At 42.6% G+C, this 24,683-nt stretch overlaps 1 protein-coding gene across 3 annotated transcripts in view; it reads right to left on the bottom strand.

Moving 5' to 3' along the window:
- GBE1 (glucan (1,4-alpha-), branching enzyme 1) overlaps nt 1–24,683 on the bottom strand; it is a 249,753-nt gene that overhangs the window by 10,041 nt on the left and 215,029 nt on the right. For all 3 annotated transcript variants that reach the window (XM_015425426.1, XM_015425427.1, XM_015425428.1), the window contains exon 14: nt 23,492–23,622. In XM_015425426.1, the coding sequence (XP_015280912.1) occupies nt 23,492–23,622 (131 nt within the window). The remainder of the gene's footprint in view (nt 1–23,491; nt 23,623–24,683) is intronic.

The raw sequence follows: 24,683 nt of genomic DNA, 5'->3' as shown, positions 1-24,683 counted from the left end.
GCTTCCTTGCCCTTACTGACTGGCACTTTAAGGATGCAGAAGTACAATCAGGCTCCTGCCAGTGAGCCTAGGTATCAAGGAGACATTCACTGCCCAACAGACAGCTCACCATGAACTCCCCTCACCCCAATCAAACAAAAGAGATCGGCGTCATGTCAGGTGTCTTTCTTTCTCCTCCCATTGATTCCTTGGGATAATTACTAATTGCTCCATGCCCTCTTCTTCCCACTAGAACTGCCCTTGTAATTTAAAAGAACAGGAAGACAGTACTAACTAGATCATCAGTGTGTTCTCATCAAGCTGATGCTGCAGAATAGGCAACAAAGATTCGTTGTGGTAATGGCAACCAGGACTAGTGAATAAAATCCACTTCTGCTTAGCAGGAAAGATGCTGGCAAAAAAAGGAGTGGCTGGAATAAGGAAGGCAAAAGCAGCTTAAATTGCCTGGCAGTGCCTGCTCCATTTGGCTGGATGGCACAAATCTTCCTATACCACCTAGTTTGTACCTATAAGGAACATGGGTACCGACTGTACACCCATAGGAGGCAGACACAGAAACAAATATGCTTTAACACGTGGATTCATAGTAGTATTTGAATACTAAAACTTTTAACATATCTGTTCTGGCATGCTTTCTGCATCCAAGAAAGAACAAAATCTCATGACATTAATTATTCACTGGAAGTGTTATAATGTATCTGCCAATCAAAAATGCTTTCACAATTGTGTAGGGCAAGTGAATTGCTCTGTGATAAAATATTAAATAAATATTAATGCTTGGGAAATCACATTTATGTTCTCCATTTGGTTATATAAAAGCCAGTGGTAATGTCCAAATTTTGCAAAGACATCCTAGCAAACTTAGAAGTCAGTAAATAATTCTTTAAGCAAAGAGAGGAGCTGACTTTACTATCAAAAATCTTTTCCAACATATATAAACAACCAATAAAATAAAGTTTATAACACAAAGTATAAAGAAGCATGCTCTGAAAAGTATTCCAGAAACTTAATTTTGAGCTAGGAATTTTTTTCTGATAGAGGCCTCTACTAATAGGATTAGAACAGAATGAAATCATGCTTGTTCTTTCAATGTTTCAAAGTGCTCTAAGGCTTTGTTGTTTGTTCAGCCTTTTGATCAAGGCCGAGGCTTGCAAAGCTAACACAATTGCCATCATTTATATCTTCTGCACAACTCTCTCAGCTCAAGTTCATGAGTTTCATTGAAAAGATGACACTCCTTTTATTTATGCATCAAACTGCCAAGAAGTCTGACATTTTTTTTAAAGCTAACCCAGAAGTATAGCCATTTATAAAACCTAATTTCTGCATGGTTCCACATTATTCTTATTGGGATGAAAAAATAACATGTATCAATTAATTCTGGTATTTCACAGAGGAATCAAAGAAGCATAGAATCGCAGCACTGGAATGGACCTCCAGGGCCATCTAGTGCAACCCTCTGCACAATGCAGGAGGTTCACAAATACCTCCATCCATACCCCCAATGACCTCTGTTCTATGCCCAGAAGATGACAAAACACCTCCAAGATCCTTGGCCAAACTGGCCTGGAGAAAAATTGCTTCCTGACCCCAAGGTAGCAATCAGCATTTCCCTGGGAATGTAAGAAAGGGCCACAAGAACTAAGCACTGATGCAACCCTTCCTCCCTCTTACGATCTACCTACGTTCACAGAATCAGCATTGCTGTGAGATGGCCATCTAGCATCTGTTTAAAAACCTCCAAAGAAGGAGAGCCCGTCACCTCTCAAGGAAGTCTGTTCCACTGAGGAACCGTTGCTTCAGGAAGTTCTTCCTAATGTTTAGCTGAAAACTCTTTTGATTTAATTTCAACCCATTGGTTCTGGTCTGACCTTCTGGGGCAATAGAAAACAACTCCGCACCATCCTCTATATGACAGTCCTTCAAGTATTTAAAGATGGTTATTGTATCACCTCTCAGTCATCTTCTCTCCAGGCTATACATACTGAGCTCCTTCAACCTTTCCTTGTAGGACTTGGTTCCAGACCCCTTGCCATTTTTGTTGCCCTCCTCTGGACACATTCCAACCTTCTTAAATTGTGGTGCTCAAAACTGAACAAAATAATCTAGGTGAGGTCTAACCAGAGCAGAGTAAAGTGATACTATCCCTTTGCATGATCTGGACACTATACTTCTGTTGATACAGCCCCAAATCGCATTTGTCTTTTTAGCTACTGCATCACACTGCTGACTTATGTTCAGTATATAGTCTACTAAGACCCTTAGATCCACTTTGCACATACTACTGCCAAGACAAGTCTCCCCCATCCTATTGATTTTTCATACCTAAATGCAGAAATTTATATATTTATCCCCATTTAAATTCATTTTTTTTTGTTTTAGCTCCGTTTTCCAGCCTGTCAATGTTGTATCTTGTATTATAAAGTCATGTTTGTGATGCAATTAAAATAAAAATTATTTGTTCATTTATTGCTGATAGTTTGAGATTAAAAATATATTTTCAGGCAGTTTCTTGCAAACAAGGAAGAGATTTAACATAAGAATACTGAATTGTGGTGAATCGTATCACTGCAGACTACATTTTTACCTATTTGATACTATTCATGTCCTATTTACAGAACTAGCTAGGTAGATTAATCTAAATCTAGGTAGTATCAGTCACAAAGAATAACAAAAAATGATGTAGATGTTGTTCAATTATGTAGTTCACATATTTCCTGAAGAAGCATTGCCTGTTCTCTTTTTGATCTATCTTTACTTTGAATATAAGTTCTCTTGCTTTTATATGATGTCCATTGTTGACTATCAGTCCTGCCTATTTCCCTTGGTGCTGCTTTGGAGAGTGAATTCTGTGCTTTGAAGCCCATATCGTCATCCCAATATGAGCACACCTGGCCTTCCAAAACTTCAGTGCCTCATAGACCAAAACACATACATATATACTTTTTATATGAAGGTTGTCCTTCTCCTGTACTTTTAACAAGGAGAAACAAGAGGGCACTAAAATAGGTGAGATTTGGAACTTTGCCTAAAATCATCTATTTTTAGATACCTGAGAACTCAGATAGCAACAGTACATGGAAAATAAACCATGTTGGACTTTGCTGCTTAACTCTATTAGGATTTGGATAAGGATTTTGGTTGGTCTCTTACTTCAAAACAAAATATGTTTCCAGCAATTGTTAGTATTCATGCTTTGATGGTCTGGCAAACACAGATATGTTTATATAATGTATTCATCTTTTATAGCCAAGGGACTGTGTGAGGCAAAGCACCCGAATTTCCCCTCACGGGTTAACATGAACATTAGAAGGCCTAGTCTGGCTCACAGGTGTTCCTAATTTCAATATTCCTGCAGCTACCATCCTTATCTCTTTCAAGGCTGGACTCAAGAATGTCGTAATTGGTTAATCATGGAAACCTGTGCTCAGTTGTATAACCAAATGCAAAGGGGAAATTAGGAGCAGTTGCCAATATCCTCTGGAAAGTTCTATCAAAGAAGAGCCATCATTGGACCCAAGAGACCACCTGATTCCAGAGAGTAAAAGCCTATAATAAGGGTGTAGGCCAGAGATGTTAAGCTAGTGCCATGCCAGTATGCTTTGATATGTTATGCTTCATTGCGATGGACTGCAACATATAGAATGCTTTTATGCTACTGCATGGATTTTATGCTGCAAGATTTGCTGTCTAATACTCAATTATACAGTGTATTAGATAGAAAAGTTAGCTTCTTTGTTTTCTTGTTACTGAACTGTTGAGATTGTACAGCATTGTTGTTAGCCATTCGGTCGTGTTCAACTCTTGGTGATTCTATGGGCCAGCTCTCTCCACAAACTTGTCCTGTTTCTTTGAGTTGTTCCATGCTCAGGCTGGTGTTGCCTTTTATGGTGCCTAGCCACCATGTTCTTTGGCAGCCCGGTTTCCTCTTGCCGCTAACCAATCAAGCATAAGTGCTTTTTCTAGTGAGTTCTTCTGCATGACATGGCCAAAATAAGTCAGTCACAGTTTTGTGATTTTGCCTTCCAATGGCATGTCTGGTTTTATGTGCTCCAATACTTGCTTGTTTGTCACCTGTGCTGTCCAAGGAATGTACAGCATAGTGAATTCTTTTAACCATTTAATAAACCTTTATATATTTTTAAAGGGCTGGTTTTCTTGTATGCATCCAATCTCGAGGACCCATAGGTCTGGGGAATTGATCAGGGGTTCCACACAATGGACCAGGAGCAATAACCAAGGAGGGGTCAGACTCGGGTCTCTGACAGACTGAGACATGCTCTTTGCATTCCTGTTACCTTTAGTGTTCACCTTTGTGACGGACTGCACTTTCAAAGCTCATAAGTGCTGTGTAAACATGTGAAGGACTGTGAAGGGTTAATGCCTCACAGAACTAGAGGGCCTTGAGTGACAGGCTGTTCAAAGGGATTTGATTGGATAGTGTTAAGGAAAGAAACTGATATTTGATTTATATTTGCTGCCAAACACTACATGGACTGTGCACACACACCCATAGGCTCAAAGAAAGCTGTACAAATCACCTGTTGTGACATTACACAGAGAAGGTGCCTGCACAAAGCCTTACACGTGAATAGGTTTTCAGCTACACTGCCAGTCTGGTGAAGGAAAGCACATATCTCCATATTGTCAGCAAAAGGACAACCTAAGGAGAAACAGCCCCCATTGTTGAACTGTCTGCTGTCACGTATTCGGCATCTCTGCTTTATTTCTGAATGGCATTTCCTGCTAGAGGGACCTTTGATGACCTGGGAATGGCCAAACTTCATCTGCACATCAAGGAGGTTCCTTGACGCCAAGTTTCACACTTGCCCAGATGCCCTACTTTGAGTTAGATCTTAAGTTACAATATTGCCCAACCCTTCTAGGTTGCCACCCCTCACTGCACGCAACCAATAGGATCTGTTTTGGGATGGACTAACAGGTAGGTGGGTCCACAGGTTGGCATAGGTGCCACCCACCCAAAGATCCTCCTATAAAAGACAAGAACCATTCGCTTGGCCCTAGCTAGCCGCACCCCCCCCAACACCCCCTGTCTGCTTTCATTCCCCTTTTGTCCAGCTTCCTATACCCAAATCCTTGCCTCCACTTGATCTCTTGGTCTGCAGCCAAGAGACCCACACAAGCTGGCTGGTTCTAGCTGTGTGTTAAATTCCCCTAGAATTCTTTTCTCCCCATCCATTCTTCATTGGAACTGACAAGCTTCAGGACAGATAAGTATTGCTCTCCATCACCCCACCTGCTAATGCAAAAGTGACTCTTTGTATTTCTAAGGGACTTGATTGAATGTGTGCGTGTATCAGTATTGTTTGTATGTGATTCATATTCTTATGTAAAAGACAGATATTTTGAACAACACCAGCCTTGACTCCTTCTACTGGTAACCCCTGGGCGGGATTTGGACCTTGGTATAGCTGGCAAGCACCCAGATTAAAATTTGCCAACTGCTGTAGATAAAGCAATTCGGCTAACAATAGCATCAGTTGAGAAGAAAGAGTTGGGAACTTACTGCTGAAGAGGGGTGGGGGGATTGTTGAAGACCTCCATTCGGGTCAGGAAAAAGGATTGATCTTCCAGTTAGAGAGAAGAAATTCCCTGCCCAGTTGATAAGGGAGATAGCTCTAAAGACTGGAGTGATCCCTGGTGTGTTTAGAGAAGGAATTTGGGTACTTGTTAGTGTATCCCTGCCTTCTGAAACCTGAAGAGTCAGATAAACTCAAGAAAGTATACTGGAGTGTTTAGAAAACACTGAAAGCCTCTCATCTCAAAGATTCTAAGACTTTGTATAAAGCTTGTCCCAGCATGCCTGTGCCTGGACTTTGCCCTGTGGACCCCGGACCCCCTGACCCTCCACTACCCCAGCTTGCCACATCCCCCAACCCTCCAAATCATCAGCTCTTTTGCTCTGGCATGATGGAAGCAGCTGGAGCAGAAGAAAGTGGTGGCAATGAGCTCATCTCTCCCCGCCCTGCCAAGCCAACCAACAGGGAGGTCCTGGTGGCAGGTCTGGCTAAGCGAGACCCCAACCCTGAGGAGATTGAGCACCAGGTAGCATTAGGGTTGGATGCATCTCCCTGCCCAAGCAGGCCGGAAGAGAATTGGTGGGCCACAGACAGCATGGTGAGATGGGCCTAAACGCTGAGCCGACCCTGCCCTGCTGCAGAGCAGGGCAGCATGGCCTGACTGCTGCGCTGGCTGATGTTAAGAATGTGAGTTGGCCCCACCTTGACCCAAAACAAATGTCAGGCCTTATATTTGGGGGTGGAGCCAGACAGGGGAGGAACGAGGGAAGGAGCAGGGGAGGGGGAAGGAAGGGGCAGGGATATAAAAGGAGACAGACCTGACAGTTGGGTTGGAGAAGGCTGGTGGCCCAGCTAGGAGAGAGAGAGAAAAGGGAACCAGCCAGCAGGAGTGGGGGGAATGGTGAAGTAACCTTCCTCCCTCAGCCATTCTGAGACCTCAGGCAACCTCCTGGGAAGGAATAGGGAATCCCCTACCAATGGCGACCGGTGAGGGCCTCCCAGGTGTGGAGACATGACATGAAAGCTTTAAACTCTTACATGCTGGAAACATATGAACAGGAGTTTGTGATTATACCAAGTTTCAGAGTTATATTTGATTCACTTCGATTTTACCACTGATTTCACCTGACCTTTCCCCCTCTACATTGAATAAGATATTTTATTTTTAACTTTAAAAAAGCCTCTTGTGTGCCATTTTCACAAGTTTAAGAGGTGATCTTGTCTCTTCCCTAAAGTTCCTGGGCTGAGCCAGAATCAAAATACAATAAAGTGACAAGGTGGGACTACCATAAACCTTCAGAAACAAAGAAAACAGATAAAGGGGATGCTCAGCCAAGAAGGAAGAAAATAACGAAGGAAGAATCCTGCTGTGAGGGAGGGAAGAGTGTGAGGTCATTGCAACCTCATTATCTTATCCCCCCCACTATATATATAGAACACATACACAAGACACAGTCAGTTTAGATATACTATGAAGTAGGCCCTGGCATACGAAAGCTCATTTCACAATGAACCAGTAGCAATACTAAATAATGCTGTACTGTATACAGATATACTATATATTGTTTTAGGCTATTGTTAACTCTCCTTAACAATTTTAAATGTAAGCTATATTGTCCTTGATATAACGACAGCCTCCAAAGGCTGAAAAAAGCAGGAAGACTGCACAGTCCCACAAACATAGCACTCTATTTTATAAATATGTCCACACAAACCTTTGTTTTATTGTCAGAAACTTCACAGAGACCCATAAAGAACAACTTCAGTTGCGCTCTCTGGTGCCTTTTTAAACACAGCACTAGCAAATGCTTCTACTATGTCACTGTAGTTTATGAATGTGGGGGTAATGTCTCCCTCTGGCATTTCTTGCTTAGCTTCTGTGATGTACAGGATATGTTAAATTTAATAATTTATCATTGTTGCTGAAAGCTTTGACAGCTTTAGTGATTGCTTTAAATTTATTTTCCAGCAAATGAAATGTTTACAGCTTTGTTAATTTTAAGGAGAAAAAAAAGTAAAAAAGATCATATTTTTCCTAACCAAGGACATGCAAATAATTCTAACAATGGTCTTAAGATATAAATTATTTTTTTCTGCCCTACTTCATATTTTTTTCACTTATTGTAGCAACATTACATGTGAACATGGTAAATGGAAGTTTTTCAAACAGAGGTTCTAAGGGGAAAAAACCCTACTTTTCATACATTCACTTTTCATTGGCTTTTGAAAGTATAAAAAAATGCAACAGTGAAATCTGTTGCTGACAGCCACTTATCACATTATATCTTCCATACAAAAGTCACTTGTCTAGTAGCATCACTGTGAAAGTGATGAGATGGGGCACTGACTACCACATGGGGTCATCAACAAACTAAAATATTTTTATTGGAGAATTGGGTGTCATTGACAATGAGTGACAACGGGTCTCTCAAGGTTTGGAAAGAGCCACAAGGATGCATATAACTCAGTCTGTCTTCTAAGTAGCTCTCAGTAGTGTGGAGGGAAGATGGGGAGATGAAGAGATAGAAGGCAACTGAGGAGCCTGTGAGGAGATTCAGCTAGAGTGCTGCCTGCTCCTGATCCCATTCCACTGTGCGTCTTTGTAGTGGATGATGCTATGCTATAGCCACAATTATCTTACAGTGACTGATACAAATATTTATTCAGTCTTCTCAGTTAGTAGTCTACAAGCTAGTACAGTCTACAAGCTAACAACTGGCAACAGGTATATTCAGACTGTATAGATTTGCTAGACTTCTAAATATTTTGTCTTTAATCTCCTAGTTAAAAAAGAACCCACGGAGAAAAAAAATAACACAACAAAACAATAGAAAAGAACAAGGGTCCAGTAGCACCTTAAAGATTAACAAAATTTGTGGAAGGGTGTGAGCTTTCGGGAGTCACTGCTCACTTCTTCAGACTCATGAAAGCTCATACCTTGCCACAAAGTTTGTTAGTCTTTAAGTGCTGCTGGGCTTTTCCTCTGTTCTGCTGCTACAGACAGACTAACATGGCTACCCACCTTAATCTACAACAAAACAAAAAAGGACTCTTAGTCCTAATTTTAAGAGCTGCTTGAGCACCAGATATCCTGAAATGAGAAAAGCTGAGTCAAGTCATGTGAGGTTTGCTTTATCAAGCACATCTGAATATTTACTTAGGGCAATTTTATTATAAAATATTAACTTTTAAAAACAGATGTACATAGGAACTGTAAGAACATTTGCTCCAAAGATTGAGTTTTCAAATCAGTGCATTCATGAGTACATTTCTTTTTATGAGCCAGTTTGGTGTAGTGGTTAAGTGCACGGACTCTAATCTGGGAGAACCGGGTTTGATTCCCCCACTCCTCCACTTGCACCTGGCTGGATGACCTTGGGCAAGCCATAACTCTGGCACAGCTGTTCTTGAAAAAGAGTAGTCTCTGTCAGAGTTCTCTCAGCTCCACCTATCTCACAGGGTGTCTGTTGTGGGGAGGGGAAGGGAAAGGAGTTTGTAAGCTGCTCTGAGACACCGTTGGGTAGTGAAGGGCGGGATATAAATCCAATCTCTTCTCTTCTTCTTTTCTGAATGTCCATTAAATCTTGAAATTAATGCAAAGCATTTCTATTGCCTGTATAATTCAATTACTGTAATATCTTCTATTCCAAGTCAAGTGTACTGGATTGGACTGGGAAGTGAAAATGGCCCTGGAACAAGCCAAGCAGAGTGGCCCCAGAGGTCAGAGCTGCACAGGTTACTCAGCTCAGTGGTACAAATGATGGGTATTAGCTCCCCCAAGGCTTTCCCTTGAAAACTGGCCGCAGAACAGGAAAAGACAGTTGAAGAACTGATACCAATTCCCAGTGCCGTTGAAAGGTCTGAGCCTAGTCAGCCTTCAGGGTCTGGCAGAATTTCTAGAACCTGGTTATGTTTGTTCCTAGCCATGCATGCCTAGGGTTGCCAGCCTCCAGGTGGGGCCTGGAGATCTCCCACTTTTACAACTGATCTCCAGCTGACAGAGAAAATGGCTGCTTTGAAGGGTGGACTTTATGGCATTGTATCATGCTAAGGCCCCATGCCTCCACAAACCCCACCCTCTCCTGGATCCACCCCCAAATTCTCCAGGTATTTTTCAACCCTGCACATGGCTGTCTAGGGCACTGGCCCACCATAAGTTAAATTACTACTTTGTCCCGGCAAATATAGAAGGAGATATCCATTCACATGTAAAGAAAGCAAAACATGAACCAATAATATTTGCATAATATAGCTTGAAATGGAAATCTGATTATTATCCACCATATTTACCATGTTTTATATACTGAGCTTTTTAATAATTTTTCCAACAAATTCTTAAAGTCAAAGTCTTCATTTTATCTTATGCAGACTTAATGATACATACACCATCATTAGGTATATATAGATAATATAGAAACACAAAATTAGTATTTTGTAATCAACTTCTCACATAGCAGAAATTGTAATTGTTATTTATGAAGAATATTATATGGCATAATTAAGAGGTTTTGTTTAGGAAGAGCTGATGAAAATTTATGCTCAACTGCTGAGAAACGCTGCAAGCACACATTTATCAAGTATTCATAGAGGAACTATTAGTTTCCATACTCTCCAGTTTCATTTATGTTGACATCCATCAGCGTATAAAAAATGTAGTTAGTCTGCCCTTGTCTATCACAGATAAAACAGACTTCTAGGAAAATATTTTAATAGCAAGCTACAGTGATTGTTTTAGAAGCACAGTTTCTTAAGCCTAGCTGTTTCCAATAACCTGCATAACATGGTATGGGAATATCCAAGGGCCGTTCAAACAGACCAGGGACTGGAGCTAGTGAGGTACCTAACTGCAGAACGACAACTGTGTTCTAGTAAAGTAGTAATATATAAGGATGTGACAATGCAATCTTGTGTAGAGTTACACCCTTCTAAACTCATTGACTTCAATGGACTTCAAAGGGTGCAACTCTGTTTAGGATGACAGACTTTGAGTCGGCTTCAGTGATTGTACTGATGCCTCAGTTTCTTTTTCAGTGGTATTCCAGACTGATTCTGAGAATATTGAGGTCATGAGAAAGGCTAAAGAAACTAAAAGGGCAAAATGAAACAAAAGGGTTTTTTCAGTTAAACAAACAGAATATCTTTATGAAAAAGGCAAAGGGAAAGAAAAAAAACCCTTTAGCTGTGCAAAATGTGGAACAGAATTTGGGCATATTGTGACTTTGTTATGCTTTTGGAAGTATGAAAAGCAACCTAAATGGAGGGTGATTGCTGACAATGGACTACGAGACAGGGCAAGTTCTAACATCTTACACCTTCTGGCAGTGGTGGTTCCACATTTGTCTTACGAGTTCAAAATTATTGCACCTGGGGACCTCCTCTACCGAATTCCATTATAAAGTAAATAAAACGTAACCACATTTCCTTTCTATGCTCTACGGCAATGCAAACATTTCATACTGCTGGCTCAGTCAGGTAGCTGTGCCAGGCATTCCTCCAATGCCCACCTGGTTTCATGTGGCCTGCAGGGGACAGGGCCATGTGGATTGAGCAAAAAGCCTTTTTTGAGGAAAGCGGTGAGAGCTTTCCAGAAGATTCTAACAGGTGTATTCTGTATGTGTGTCTACAAAGGGCCAGGGAAAAGGGAAGAAAATATCATGCTAACTTACAATCAGATGGACTCACATTGCTAAAAATCTGTATTTCATTCGAAAATCTTTTTTAAGAAGTGAATTTCAATATTAAGTAGCAACATTCTCATTCACTGATATTAACCTTAACATATGAAGCACTTTGATGAAACTTGGCATTTCGCTGATCCTAAATTAAATTCTTTGTCTTCATTTTATATAAAAGCTTGAATTCTAATAACCAGGGACAGTTACATAACTGTACTTCAAAGCAGGGAGCTAACCAAGTAGCTACAAAGAAACATCTTTGCCTTGGGCAATCACACTCCAGTGACTCATTCAAGTGACCTTATTTGCTCATTAGAAGCTCTAGGTGCAGGTTGGAAATGTCAGGGAGCTTACATTAACATCTTTAAGAAGTACAACTACCTGAATTTTAATGGTAATATTCCAGAGATCTCAGGCCACATCTAGCATTATTTAGTTAGCTCAGCTGACACATTCCTCCAACCACACTAGGAATCTGCTTTAGTACACTTTCACCCTAGCTATTAAGTTGTTTTTATGCTTCTGTGCAGTACATGAAACCAGAAGGCTTGTAAGAGAACTAACATGTTTATCCCTGCACAATTTAAATAACTTTTAAAAAAGAATTCAACATATGTTTTAGGCACAAATGAACAATAGCAATGACATTATCATGCACACTGAAGGGCAAAAACCAAGAGACTTCTCTATACATAGAAGCCATTTCTGTGATGTTCCAAAGCAGACAGGTTCCTAATCTACTTACCATCCCACCCTGTGTACCAAAGCCATTCTAATGCTCCTCAGTGTTTATTTTCTAGACTGCTTATGCTCCCATCTGAGTGATGTGGGGTGGTGGTGGTGGTGGCAGAATGCACTTTTCAGTTTAGCAGTCTACTTGTTCTTGGGAAAGGGGAGAACTACCCAGTTCTCTGGTGTGCCTACAACCCCTGCTATTCTTGTAGAGAAGAATAAAAGGGGGGAAAATAACACAATGAAATGAATGTTATAAATAGTAAGTCTTATCTACTGCTCTGAGGCTCTCTGCTTTCCTGGTCAGAAGGCAGAACTGATCTGGAAAGTGTTACCTCCCATGATAACATCAGAAGAACCCTGCTGAATCAGACCAGTGGCCCATTTAGTCGAGCATCCTGTTACACATAGTAGTAAAACAGTTGCCATAGAGTGTCAACAAACTGGATGTAAAGGCTGAGGCAATTCCCTGATGTTGCCTTCTAGAACTAGAATTCACAAGTTTACTACTTCTGAATATGGAGGTCCCCTCTAGTCACTGTGCCTAATAGCCATTGATAGACCTATCTTCCACAAACCTGTCTAATTCCCTCTTAAACCTATCTATGCTCAAGGCCATCATATTGTCCACTGGCGGTGAATTCTACAACTTAATTACTCATGGAATGAGTAAATTACTTCTTCAAAAATTACTTGTTTTTGTGAAAGGAGCATTCAACTACTACATATTTTCTGCTATCTATTACCAAGACACAGTTTATTTCCACTATCATGTACTAAAAACTAAAGTGAAAGAAACCAATCTGCACTGTACTATAGTGCAAACCACAAATACTTATAAATGGGCAGTCAGGATCATTAAGAAAGGATGATATGGCAACACTGATTCTTTCACATTTTTTTTCTCATGAAGTTCCTCACTTTTTTCTGACATATTTGGAAATTCTCCATTATTTGGCAATTTCCTATTTGCATATGCTCCTTCCTTCTCCAAAGGGTTCTGTGAGTACATGTGCTGAAATAGGGTTGCCAACTCAACTTACCCCTTGGAGTGGGGGGGCCGAGCCGGCGTCCGGGAGCTCCTCGTGTATGCGTGCGCGCGCTGCCGCAACGTCACCGGAAGTGACGCACGACGTTCCTGATGTTGGGGGCGTCTGGTGACGCAGCTTCGGGGGCGGGGTCCCCCCCGGGGCCCAATTCCGCCGCAGCAGAAATTGGGCCTCGGAAGCGGGGGATTCCCCGCCCCCCGGGCCCATTTGGCAGCCCTATGCTGAAAACATGTTATCAAGCAGCAGGTCTCTGCAAATCTGAATGGCCTGGTTGAAGTCTACTGCCTGGAACAAAAGGAAACAGAGGAAGCAATAGCCTGATCTATGCACGACTGTGGGCTAATCACATAATCAGCCAATGGTCATATCCTGACATACCCCATCACATCCTTAAGATAGCTATTTGTGAATGGAGAGGGCTACCACCATCTTTCATGCACTTTTGATACACAGTTACACTATACCACAGACTCTGTCAACATAGACATATGCTGTGCATATATGCAGGAACATCTAGGCCTCTCCTAACCCTAAGTGGTAAAGATTGGGAGCTCCCTACCATAACTATCACCAGATTCCTTCCTTCCTAGATATTAGTTAACAAAGGGACATGTACCCACAAGAGAGAACCACACTCTCATAGACACAGGACCCTGCTTACTGGGTTTTTTGCAGCAAAGGTCTCCACTAGAAAAACCAAAGGAACTGTACATTTTAAAGAACAAAGTTTGAGTCCAGTGGCATCTTTAAGACCAACAAAGTTTTATTCTGGGTATAAGCTTTCATGTGCATGCATACAGTGTGCATAAACACGAAAGCTTATACCCAGAATAAAACTTTGTTGGTCTTAAAAGAACCACTGGTCTCAAACTTTGTTCTGCTGCTTCAGACCAACATGGTTACCCATCTGAATCTATGTAAATGTTAAGGAAAAACTTGTTGATAGCACTGGGAGTTACAGAGAGAAAAACACCAAGATTTGACTGTGCACAGTTCCTTCCTATATATGTTTGCCCCCTTTGTACTATGTAATCCATTAAAATACAATTTCTTTTCTCTCTTGTTGAAAAAAAATAGCATCTTACACTCTCCTCTAAGAAATTATTTGAGTTGAGCATGCCTGATATATTTTCACTTCATTAAATCCTAATCTACTTTCCACTGAGTCAGAATAAATGTGCAAAGAAAAGAAGAAACAGCAGCAAACGCTACCACTGGGTGCATCTCCTCTCAAAATTCCCACAAACATTTGTTTGAATAATAATTCAATTTTGCTTTGACTAAGCTTATGCTCAGTTCACAGTGTTGAGACTACATGAATGTATTGCAAAACACATTTTCACTTGTAAATCAAAACAGATGCTATATAATTTTTCTTTGACATGGTATACTGTACAGCAGAGATATTCCCTTAGATTCTATCTATACTTGTTTGATAATGGGAAAAAATGGATTTTATATGCATAATGAAATGGAGATACACTGTAACTTTAATGTTCTACTGAAGAAGCACATGATGCTTAGAATATATCCTTAGAACTCCAGGGGAAATGGAATCTGTATGGGATAAAAGCAGGAAAAAGGAACTTTATGCTGTGGAAAGAAGGAGACAAGATAGCAGAAAACTGCAGCTCAGTGGAAGGATCTAGGTCTGGAGGTATAGAAGCAGGTGGGCTCAACAAAAGGCAATTTAGTATAAAGTAGGTAGAACAGGTTTTAATACTGGATCCAAGATACCATTAGAAGAGTGAACCAGATGGAGGAGGATTTCTCCATCTCACCATCTTCATTGAAACCCATACAATTTGGATCGGGGGAGGGGCAAAGTGGGATCCATAGTGGAAGGTGGCTATTAGTCCCCCTCTTTTCTTTCTCCAACAGATGTATCAAGATGGGTAGCCATATTAGTCTGTTTGTCACAGTAGAAGCACCTTAAAGACTAACAAAATTTGTGGCAGGGTATGAACTTTTTTATCTGAAGAAGTGAGCAGTGACTCCTGAAAGCTCAAACCTTGCCACAAATTTTGTTAGTCTGTAAGGTGCTACTGGACTCTTGCTCTTTTCTACTCCTACAGATGTGTCATTCTACCATTAAAATATCATTTTTGATTCAACCAAGAGACCTTAGAAACAGACTTTGGTAGTGTGAGTTAAGTGCCATCAAGTCTCTTTTGACTTATGGAGACCCTATTCATTTTAGAACAAATAAACAGACAGTCCTTGAGCATTTAGAAAGGATGGCTGTGATTACTAAGAGTCAGCATGGGTTTCTCAAGAACATGTCCTGTCAGACTAACCTTATCTAATTTTTTGAGAAAGTTACTACCTTGCTGGATCAGGGGAATGCTGTAGACATAGTTTATTTCAGTAAGGCTTTTGATAAGGTTCCATATAATATTCTTGTTGACAAATTGGAAAAATGTCGTTTGGATCCTATGACTGTTAGGTGGATCTATAACTGGCTGAAAGATTGCACCCAAAGAGTGCTTGTGAATGGTTCCTCGTCTTCTTGGAGAGGAGTGACAAGTGGAGTGCCTCAAGGATCTGTCCTGGGACCTGTTTTGTTCAACATCTTTATTAATGATTTGGATGACAGGATAGAGGGAATGCTTATTAAATCTGCAGATGATACTAAATTGTGAGGGGTAGCAAATACGGTAGAAGACAAAGTCAGGATTCAGGATGATCTTGACAGGCTGGAAAACTGGGCTAAAACAAACTCCCTTCCACCTCTATGATTATACAAATTAACGTCCTCCAAAGTTACCTATCGTTAACAGCCATGCTCAGATCTTGCAAACTGAGGACCATGGCTAGGGATGGGCACAAACCAGAAAAAAAGCAGTTTGGTTCGTGGTTTGTGGTGTGCCCGGTTTTGCAAACCATGAACTGTCATGAACTTTTAGCTACCGAGGATGGTGACCCCCCCCCCCCCCGGTGTGCTAGAGATACAAAACTTGCTGAGTTTGTTGAGGATTGGATTTATGGGGTCCAAGTTACGGCCCTCCAAAGGTGCCTCCAGGAAAGTGCTTTCTGGGGAAATGACAGATGTAGGTTTAGGAGGTTCAGGAGTATATAGAATGGATACTGTGCAAGCTAGAGATACCAATCTCGTAGGGGACCTTCCCCAGATGCTCTTCTACATGCCCTCCAAGATCTGCCCCCCTGTTGCTTTGAAGTTTGGTAAACATTTAGATTGAGCAGAGACAGTCTGACTGGAAAAGTATTCATTCACGAACTTCCACAAATAGCTTGAAAGTTCACTGAAAGTTTATGTCAGTTGACCTGCCATAAACATCACTTTGTGAACCATGAGCCAGCCAAAATTAATCACAAAAACAGTATTGCATTGACGACTTCCGGTTTAAGCATTTCGCTGCTCAGATGCATCCCGTCTCGATCTGATGGAGACGCGCCGTGATCCGGCTGATGGGAGGGGTCCGAGTTCATCCTGGACCTCCCCAGGGTCTTTGTAGGAGACCCCCAGCCTGGGGAGCTGAGGAGAGCCTCTTCCAAGGTGACAGCCAAGGAATTGAGGCTCACCTTCTTCCCCAAAAGGTACCATCGCCGCGGATCCAGCATGGTGCCCAGAGACAACTGCCGGAGCAAGCGACCATGATCAAACTTCTAAAAATGCTTCCAAAAGATCTCCAAGGCTCCAAATCGTGAGTTAAGCAAAGCTCAGGTTGAAAAAGCAAACTGAACCTTGGTAGTAATTGGAAGTGCCTAAGTTTGAAGCACTGGGGACCCCCTCTTTTTTTCTTTGAGCAAACTGTCTCAGCAAGAAAGGGATGACTAGTAGGCAATGAGAGTTGTCTATGACCAATTTGGCAATAACCTTCCTTATCAGGGGCAAGGTATATAAAAGTGTCTGGTACCAGGTTAACTGGAAGGCATCCCCTAGAGAGTCTATGTCTGTTCCGGAGCAGTAAAAGGGGGCTTTGGAATTGAGTCTTGAGGCAAAAAGGTCTACTGTGGGGAAACCCCATTGTGCAAAAATGGGGTAGATGTAGTCCTGATGAATGGACCATTTGTGAGTGGGTTCTCCCAATCTGCTGGACCCATCTGCTGTGACATTTTCCATGCTGGCAATATGGAGGGACGTGTGGTTTGCAACTGCCCAATTCCAAATAACAGTGGCTTCTTGACACAAAGGAAAAGATGAAATACCTTCTTGTTTGTTGAGGTAAAACATTGTGGTGGTGTTGTCAGTCAGAACTTGGACCACCTTCCTGTGCAGAAGAGCTAAACAAGAGTTAAGGGGATAGCAAATTGCACTCATTTATAACAGGTTAATATGTTGTCCCTTTTCAGTATTGGACCATGTGTCACTGACACATACATTGGATCACGGTCTCTGTGTCATCCGAGGATGGTTCCAATGCCACATAGGAACTGACTATGGATCTGCATATGGACTGAAGAGGCAGGGAAATAAGATGCATCCTTGTCTGACACCTTTGCAAATTTGAAACCATTCTGTTTTTCCATCTTTTGTCTTAAAAACAAAACAAAACAAAATCAGATCCTGTGGTGCACCCTTTTTTTTAAAAACCAACCACAGCTTTTAATGATACACGCAGTCAAAAAACTTTGCTGTGATTTATGAAACGAAAGCTAATTTTCTTCTGAAATATTCTTATATGCTCTAATAACCAACATAAAGTTGCAGTATGATCTCTAGTGCCTCTTCCTTTTCTGAATCCAGCTTGAACATCTGGCATTTCTTGTTCCATATACAGTAATAGACTTTGTTCCATATACAGTAATAGACTTTGTTCCATATACAGTAATAGACTTTTGAGCATCACTTTACTTGCGTGAGAAATTAATATGATGGTCCGATAGCTGCTGCAGTCTTTGACATCTCCTTTTTTGGAACTGAGTGTTTCCATTCTGCGGGCCATTGTTTTGTTTTTCATATTTGTTGACACAAGATTTTGAGGGACTCTGTTTCTGTGGCTTGTTCTACTGATATCCCATCTACTCCTGGCAATAGTTCTCTTTGTTTCTTTGTGTGAGTCACTGGAATGCTGCATTTAGGCTTCTGTTTCTGTCACCTTTTACTTTTGCTTCTCACCTGTCTTTATCAATTTTAAGAATTTCATCAATCATCCATCAAGGTCTTTCTTTTCTTTTGATTACAAGAATAGTCTTTATTCTAATTTTCAATATTAACAATATATATGATCTGCACTATAATCAGTTTCTAGTCTTGTTTTAGCAGAGAGAATAGAGCTTCTTCATCTTCAGCTTCTGATAATCTAGTAGATATCTGTATTGACCATCCAATGATGTCCATGTATAGAATTGTCTGTTTGGTTGCCTGAAACATGTGTTTGCAATGAATCAGTAGTGTCTTCAATAATTCTATGGAGTCACTCTCCTGCTTCATTTTTGTGCTCCAAGCAGGCCCACAGCCACGAGGTGGCATTTGAGGCAATGCTCCCTCATGAATCTGCCCAGCCCCCTCCTGGCCACCTCCCCTGCCGGTCCCTGGAGGGGGAGAAAGTCTGGGGTAAGTGGCAAACCCTTTGAGGGGGGCAGCAGCAAACCCTCTTCTTGCCTTACAAAGCTGTCATTGGGGTCTGGTGGCAAACCCTCCTCTTGCCCTAGCTGCACCAGCTGCACTGTAAACCTCTCCAGCCACCTCCCCTTCTTATCCCAGGAAGAGGCATATTGTCCCTGCATGAATTGGCCAGGGAGGTGGGGGCTGTGGGGTGGGTGGCTGCTTGGCAAGCTGAGGGAAGGGAAGGCCCAGCATGGTTTTCAAGAGGCAGTGGCAGAGCGTTTCTCCTCCAAGGAAGGGAAGGTGGGAAGGGGGTGGGGAGGGATGCTTGGCTTTGGATTGACGCCAGGCAGGGTGACGGCTCAAGTGCTACCCAGAGTGCAGGAGGCCAGGTACTAATTAAGAAGAAGCCAGGTGATTGCACATGGCTAAGGCTGGGCAGAGGACAGAGGATCCTGTCACACACTGTTCTTGTCATGCATTGAAGGAAGAATCAGGTGGCTTTGGCTGCAGGTAAGATGAGCGGAGCCAGATGGGGCTGAATGGGCTTTCTACTTCGTCTCCAGGAATTAATTTAGCTCCAGAAATTAAATTAGCTTTGAACTGCCCTCTCCCCCGAAAAAATATCTGGCTATGGGCCTCATTCCAAGCCCAAATTTTCCAATGACATTTGATTCTGCTTTGTTTTCTAGTTTTGCATTCCAGTCACCTACGGTTATCAGCACATCTATTTTAGGTGTGGGATCAATTTCTTCCTGGACACAAGCATAAAAGGTTTACATTTTTTCCTCATCGGCATCTCTAGCTGGGGCATAAACTTGAACGATGGTTCTCCGGTGGTCCGGGAGTGGGGCAGTTCTTAATTCCTTACTCCTGGGATTAGCCTCTCCCCTGCTGGCCAAACTTGATCCTGGAGGGAAGGGGCTTGTTCTCTGGTTCCCCAGTCTTACCAGCCCTGCCTTCGGAGCAGGACATCTGGCTGTGCTCTAAGGAACACAAAGATCCTGGCAGAAGACAAAGAAGAAGCAAAGAAACAAGATGAGCTTTTAGGGAGGTGGGGGAAGGTGTTTTCTGCCTCCCCACCCCTCCTGGACCTGCAGGTGGAATTGCGGGGAACGGCTGCCGGCAGCATTGGGAGGCCCACAGGCAGTCACAGCAGCCGGGGAACTCGCCTACGTCAACCCGTGAGGCTGCCTGGTGCCGCTAAAGGTTCCTGCTCCCCTGCCCAGTTCCGGAAGCTGTGAGCCTGGTGTGGCGAGAGGCAGGGGAGAGAGGCGGAGGTGAAATGTGCACGGGTGGCGCGGCTTGAGCTGTCGCGATCCTGTGCGGGGCTGGAGCCTTGTTTTTTCATCCCTGCAGCACAGACAACCGGGCTGCTTGGTGGCTCCAGTCGGCTCATCCTACTCTTCTGAAGCACGGTAGGGGGAAATTTGGCCACGGGGGGAGCCAGGCAACTCAGGCTGGCTCCTGTGAGCTGGCCTAGTTTGCACTTATGGTCAAGGCTCCCAAACTCCCCCCAACTCAGCTCCTGTAGATGGAGAGTGTGCAGAGTTTGGGTGACTGCATGGTACCTTTCCTTCAGAGCCCTGGGGATAGGAACAGGGCAGCAGGCTTTGTTTTTTTTCCACCAGGTTGGGAAGGATGTATTGTTTGTGTTCTCTCCTCCCCCTGTGGGGCTGGAAGTGAAAGAAAAAAAGGCAGGAAGGACAGCCATTCTATGACTCAGGGTGATGGTGTAGGAGTTCAGAGATTTATGTCAGCAGACAGCTTCCACTCAACCCACGAGGGACGAGAAGTGTAGAGACAGCAGTTCTCAGGACAGGCCTCCCCCCCCTGAAAGAAGGACAGGAAAGCCTCCTCTAGAGAGAGAGATCAAAGTCCTGTAGTCAGAGACATTGAGGATGACTCTGAGACTGATGCATTTGCTGCAGCCAAAAAGGAGGGAGAACGGTCTGAGAACCAATCTAGGCCTTTCTCTCAGGATTTATATGATAGGTTGTTGCCAGAGGTGTTGAGAGCACTGCAGCCCTCTTGTATTCCTAAGTCCAAGGAAGGTGAAGGGGCAGCAGACTTCCCTGTGGGATCGGACAAAGCCATTCCCAAATCAAACTCTAATGCATCAGGGGTCCCTCTGCCTGCTTCTTTCTATAACATCTTAGCAGAATGGGAAGGGCCCTGACCTTGATGGCTCAGGCTGGCCTGATCTCGTCAGAGCTTGGGGGCTGAGCTGGGTCAGCCCTGGTTGGTGCTTGGATGGGAGACCACTAAAGAAGTGAGACAGAGGCAGGTAATGGCAAGCCACCTCTGAACATCTCTTGCCTTGATCATAAACTTATATGATTCCATTGCTCCTGACACCTGAGGTCAAAGAAAGGAACTCTTTAAATACCCCAAGGCAAATACCCCTGTGTTCTCTAAGCCTTATTCCTTGTTTGCCAGAGGCTACACAAAAAGGATTGGACTCCCAGTGGTCGATGTCTCAATCAAATACCTGTCTTCTATGCCTGTCTACCTTTATGCTGCGTAGGTGGATCAAGAGGTGTATCGTTAAGGCCTAACGAGTCACACGGTTTAGAACCCCCCAGGGGGATTACCGTACACTCTCTGAGGGGGGCAGAAACATCAGCAGTATATAGGGGGTTCCGTCTTTGGACATAATTGGTAGGTAGGATCAATGTTCCCTCTAAGCTGTGGAGTCTGGTGAGCAAAAATTCTGTGTTGTGAGCTAGCGGCATTAAAGCTGTGAGCGAGCGATTTGGCTACTGCAAATTAGTTTGCTCTGGAGCCATCCTTCCTGAGTGAAGAGAAAAATCTGTGAGCTGGAGGCTAAAAAACTGTGAGCTAGCTCACACTAACTCAGCTTAGAGGGAACACTGGGTAGGATACATGGAAGTCTACTCATTCCTTTAATAAGGATTATTGGATAGGTAAGCTGACTTTGGCTGAGGCCGCGCTTGACAGAGGGGTACTTCAATATGCCCTGTGAGGTTCGGAAGCCGCCGGACCCAACCTGGGGAGTACTGCTCTTATATGTCCCAGGAGTAAGGAATTAAGGACTGCCCACTTCCAGGACCACCGGAGAACGGAACATTTTATTCACTTACTGTGAAGCTTCCTTCTCGTTGGTCCGGGAGTGGGGCAGTCCTACCCGCCCTGGTTGAGGGAGCGGCTTTCGGGTCCTATCAGGGGATTTTTTTGCCTTGACGGGCAGTTTTTGGAATGCACTCATGTTGTGCAGGAGACAATTTCTAGTGGTGAGTAATGCTGGAAGTCTTTATGGTCTGGTTCATATTCTGTTCAAATACAGTTGATGTTACTTGTAGACTGTGGAGTGTCACTCATTCCCATTTTTTTGGGAGGACATGTTGGTTTGGTTGCAGTGTTTCGTCTGTGGAGTGTCACTCATTCCCATTTTTTGGGAGGACATGTTGGTTTGGTTGCAGTGTTTTCTACAGATCGTGGGGAGTCATGTGGCTTGGTGACCGACTGGGGAACCAGAGAACAAGCCCCTCCCCTCCAGGATCAAGATTGGCCGGCCTTTGCAGGGCTAACGGGAGGGGGAGGAATCCATTAAAATTATCCACCTCCAAAGCCTGATAGATCCAAATGGCTTGCTGATGGCCTCTGAAGGATCTTTCTGTTGATATCGGGTGCTCCTGGTGATGCCCTAGTTAACCTCTGAAATGAGGAAATAATCCTGGTGGTTGACATGATGTCTCCCAGACAATCTCTCTCAAGTGTTAGAGCCCAGGTAGCTTGGTTTACTGAGGGGCTGTAGGTGATGACAGGATCTGGACAAATCTGATAAGACACAATAAAAGCTCATTTGAAAGCATACTCTGTGGCAGTGATGGCAGCATAGAAACAACACTTTCCTGCCACCACTGTGTTATAGCCTCATGTGTTTTGGGACCAACATACTTGAAGGACCTCCTATTTTCTTATGAAATGACCAAACCACTGCCATCATCTTCAGAGGCCACAATTTGGGTGCCCCCACTTTTTGAGATTAGGTGGGTGGCAAGCCAGGAGCAGACCATCTCACTTGTGGCGCCAGAACTCTGGAACTCTCTCTCCAGGGAGACTTGGCTGTCCCCTTCTGTTGCCTTCTTCTGCCAGTAGGTGAAGCCTTTTTTCATTTGGCATTCCCTGAGTGATCCCTCCTTCCTGCCCAATGTTTTAATTGTTAATTTTATGCTTTTGTATATGTATTTTAGCACTGGCTTTAATTATGTGTTTTTGTTTTGTTTTAGTGATTTTTAAGATGTGATTTAATTATGTGTGTTTTTAATTTGTTAGCTGCCTTTGTGGCCACTGTAAGGTCAGAAAGGTCAAGTATACATTTTATAAAATACATAAAGAAATAAAATAGTATTTTTAATTTGTTAGCTGCCTTTATAAAATACATAAAGAAATAAAATAGAGTCCTGAATAGCAGAGCTATATGGTGGTAGACAAAAGAACATTCTGAAAACTGGATACAGCTTACCAGGGAACCAGGCAAATAAGGACAAGGGAAACGGCATGGTGGGGCTCCAGGATCCACCCTTTCTTTTGTCCCCACCCCACTGTCAAATTAAGTTGTAAACTCCTTATGTAGAAACCTGTTTGCTGAATAAATACACATTTTTGGTGTAAATGGCAACTTTTACTAGACTTCGACATGGCTAAGAGATTTTGTGCAGAAATCCCCACATATTCTTCCAAGATGAAAGCATATGTACTTTGTCTCACAATGTACAGCAAAGACAACCTATGAAATGTAAACACAATATGCCTATACACATATAAATTTGTTTTTACAGTCACTATCACAGAATGCACATTAATGTAGCAAATATAAACTATTAATTGTTTTCCTTTTCATTAAAGTGTGAAATCAAATTTTGAACACATAATACCTAAAACCTAGTTTATAATAAAAAAACCCACATTACTATAAATTAAGTTTTTATATATGTTACACCAGAGTAAAATAAAGGATATTTTCCTGGTATTTGTACACCCATTCTGTAATCTGTAAAGCTTTGAGATGGGTGGAAATTGAATATAAACAGGAGATTTGCCCTCTCAAAAGCGATGACTTTGTTTGATTCATGTTTTTCACTCACATAAGCCTGAAAAAGAGTTTTTTTAAAGATTTTTTTAATTGGAGTCCATGTTGCCACTATACTGAGTTCAGCTAAGCAACTGTGAAGAAAAAAAAATGTACATGTACAAAACCTATCTCACAGTGTAAGCCTATAACCATGCAGATCCTAAAACTATGGTTTTAATTTTTAAAGAGCTAGGTAAGCTGTAAAAGAAAAAAAGGAATAACATGTCAGTTTATACATTTCACTTCAGCTATAGAAGAAGAAGGTATGTAGAGAAATATCCTCACAATGACATGTGAAGACAACATTCAAAGGCACTGGTCTTTTCTTCACAACTCTTTCAACTATGTACTTTCTTTCTTGTTTAGGCCAACAGATGGATTGATGGTGATTTAATGCTGCATAGGATTTTATTGTTGACAAGAATGTTAAAAGCTGTGACTCGCAGGTGCCACATAAGTTGTTTTTGAATGGTTAATTGCTAGGGTTGTCAGGTACCTCCTGGCAACTGGTGAGGAATGGGGAGGGGACTTACTGGGAGCAGCATGGAGGCCCATCCAACTACAGCAATGTGTCTATGTCACTGCCCATGCAATCCAGAAGTGACACTACCACTTCTGGGAAGCTGGGGTGACACTCTGGTATTTGGGCAAAAACTCAATGAAACAGTTGGCTTCTACCATAGAGTTTCTGCCCAATACCACAGTGTTGTCTCTGATGTCCCAGAAGTGATAGCATGGACAGTTACATAGACATGTTACATAGACATGTTGCTGCATATGGGAGGACTTTCCCTCTTTTTTGGGGTCAGCTCTCCCCTGCGGCCAGCTGATCGACCTCAGGGAAGTGGGACCTGGCACCGGGGGACCCTCACCTCCACCAGGGTGTTTTGCAACCCTATTAATTGCTTGTCAATTTATCTGTCAGCTTCATCCCAGAGCAGGAACTTGGAACATGCAGGCCCAAAAAGTGTCTCCTTGCTTTACAAAAAACAACCAATAAACAAGAAAAAACCCAAATGAACAACTGATGATGCAGAACTTCATAACAGTATAAAAACCTGTAAACTCTGTGAAGCAAGC

This window comes from Gekko japonicus, unplaced genomic scaffold (genome assembly GCF_001447785.1).
Source record: "Gekko japonicus isolate JY-2015 unplaced genomic scaffold, Gekko_japonicus_V1.1 scaffold207, whole genome shotgun sequence".
NCBI lineage: Eukaryota > Metazoa > Chordata > Lepidosauria > Squamata > Gekkonidae > Gekko > Gekko japonicus.
Note: the sequence above shows the minus strand (reverse complement) of the source record. Positions and strands in the feature narration are given on the sequence as shown.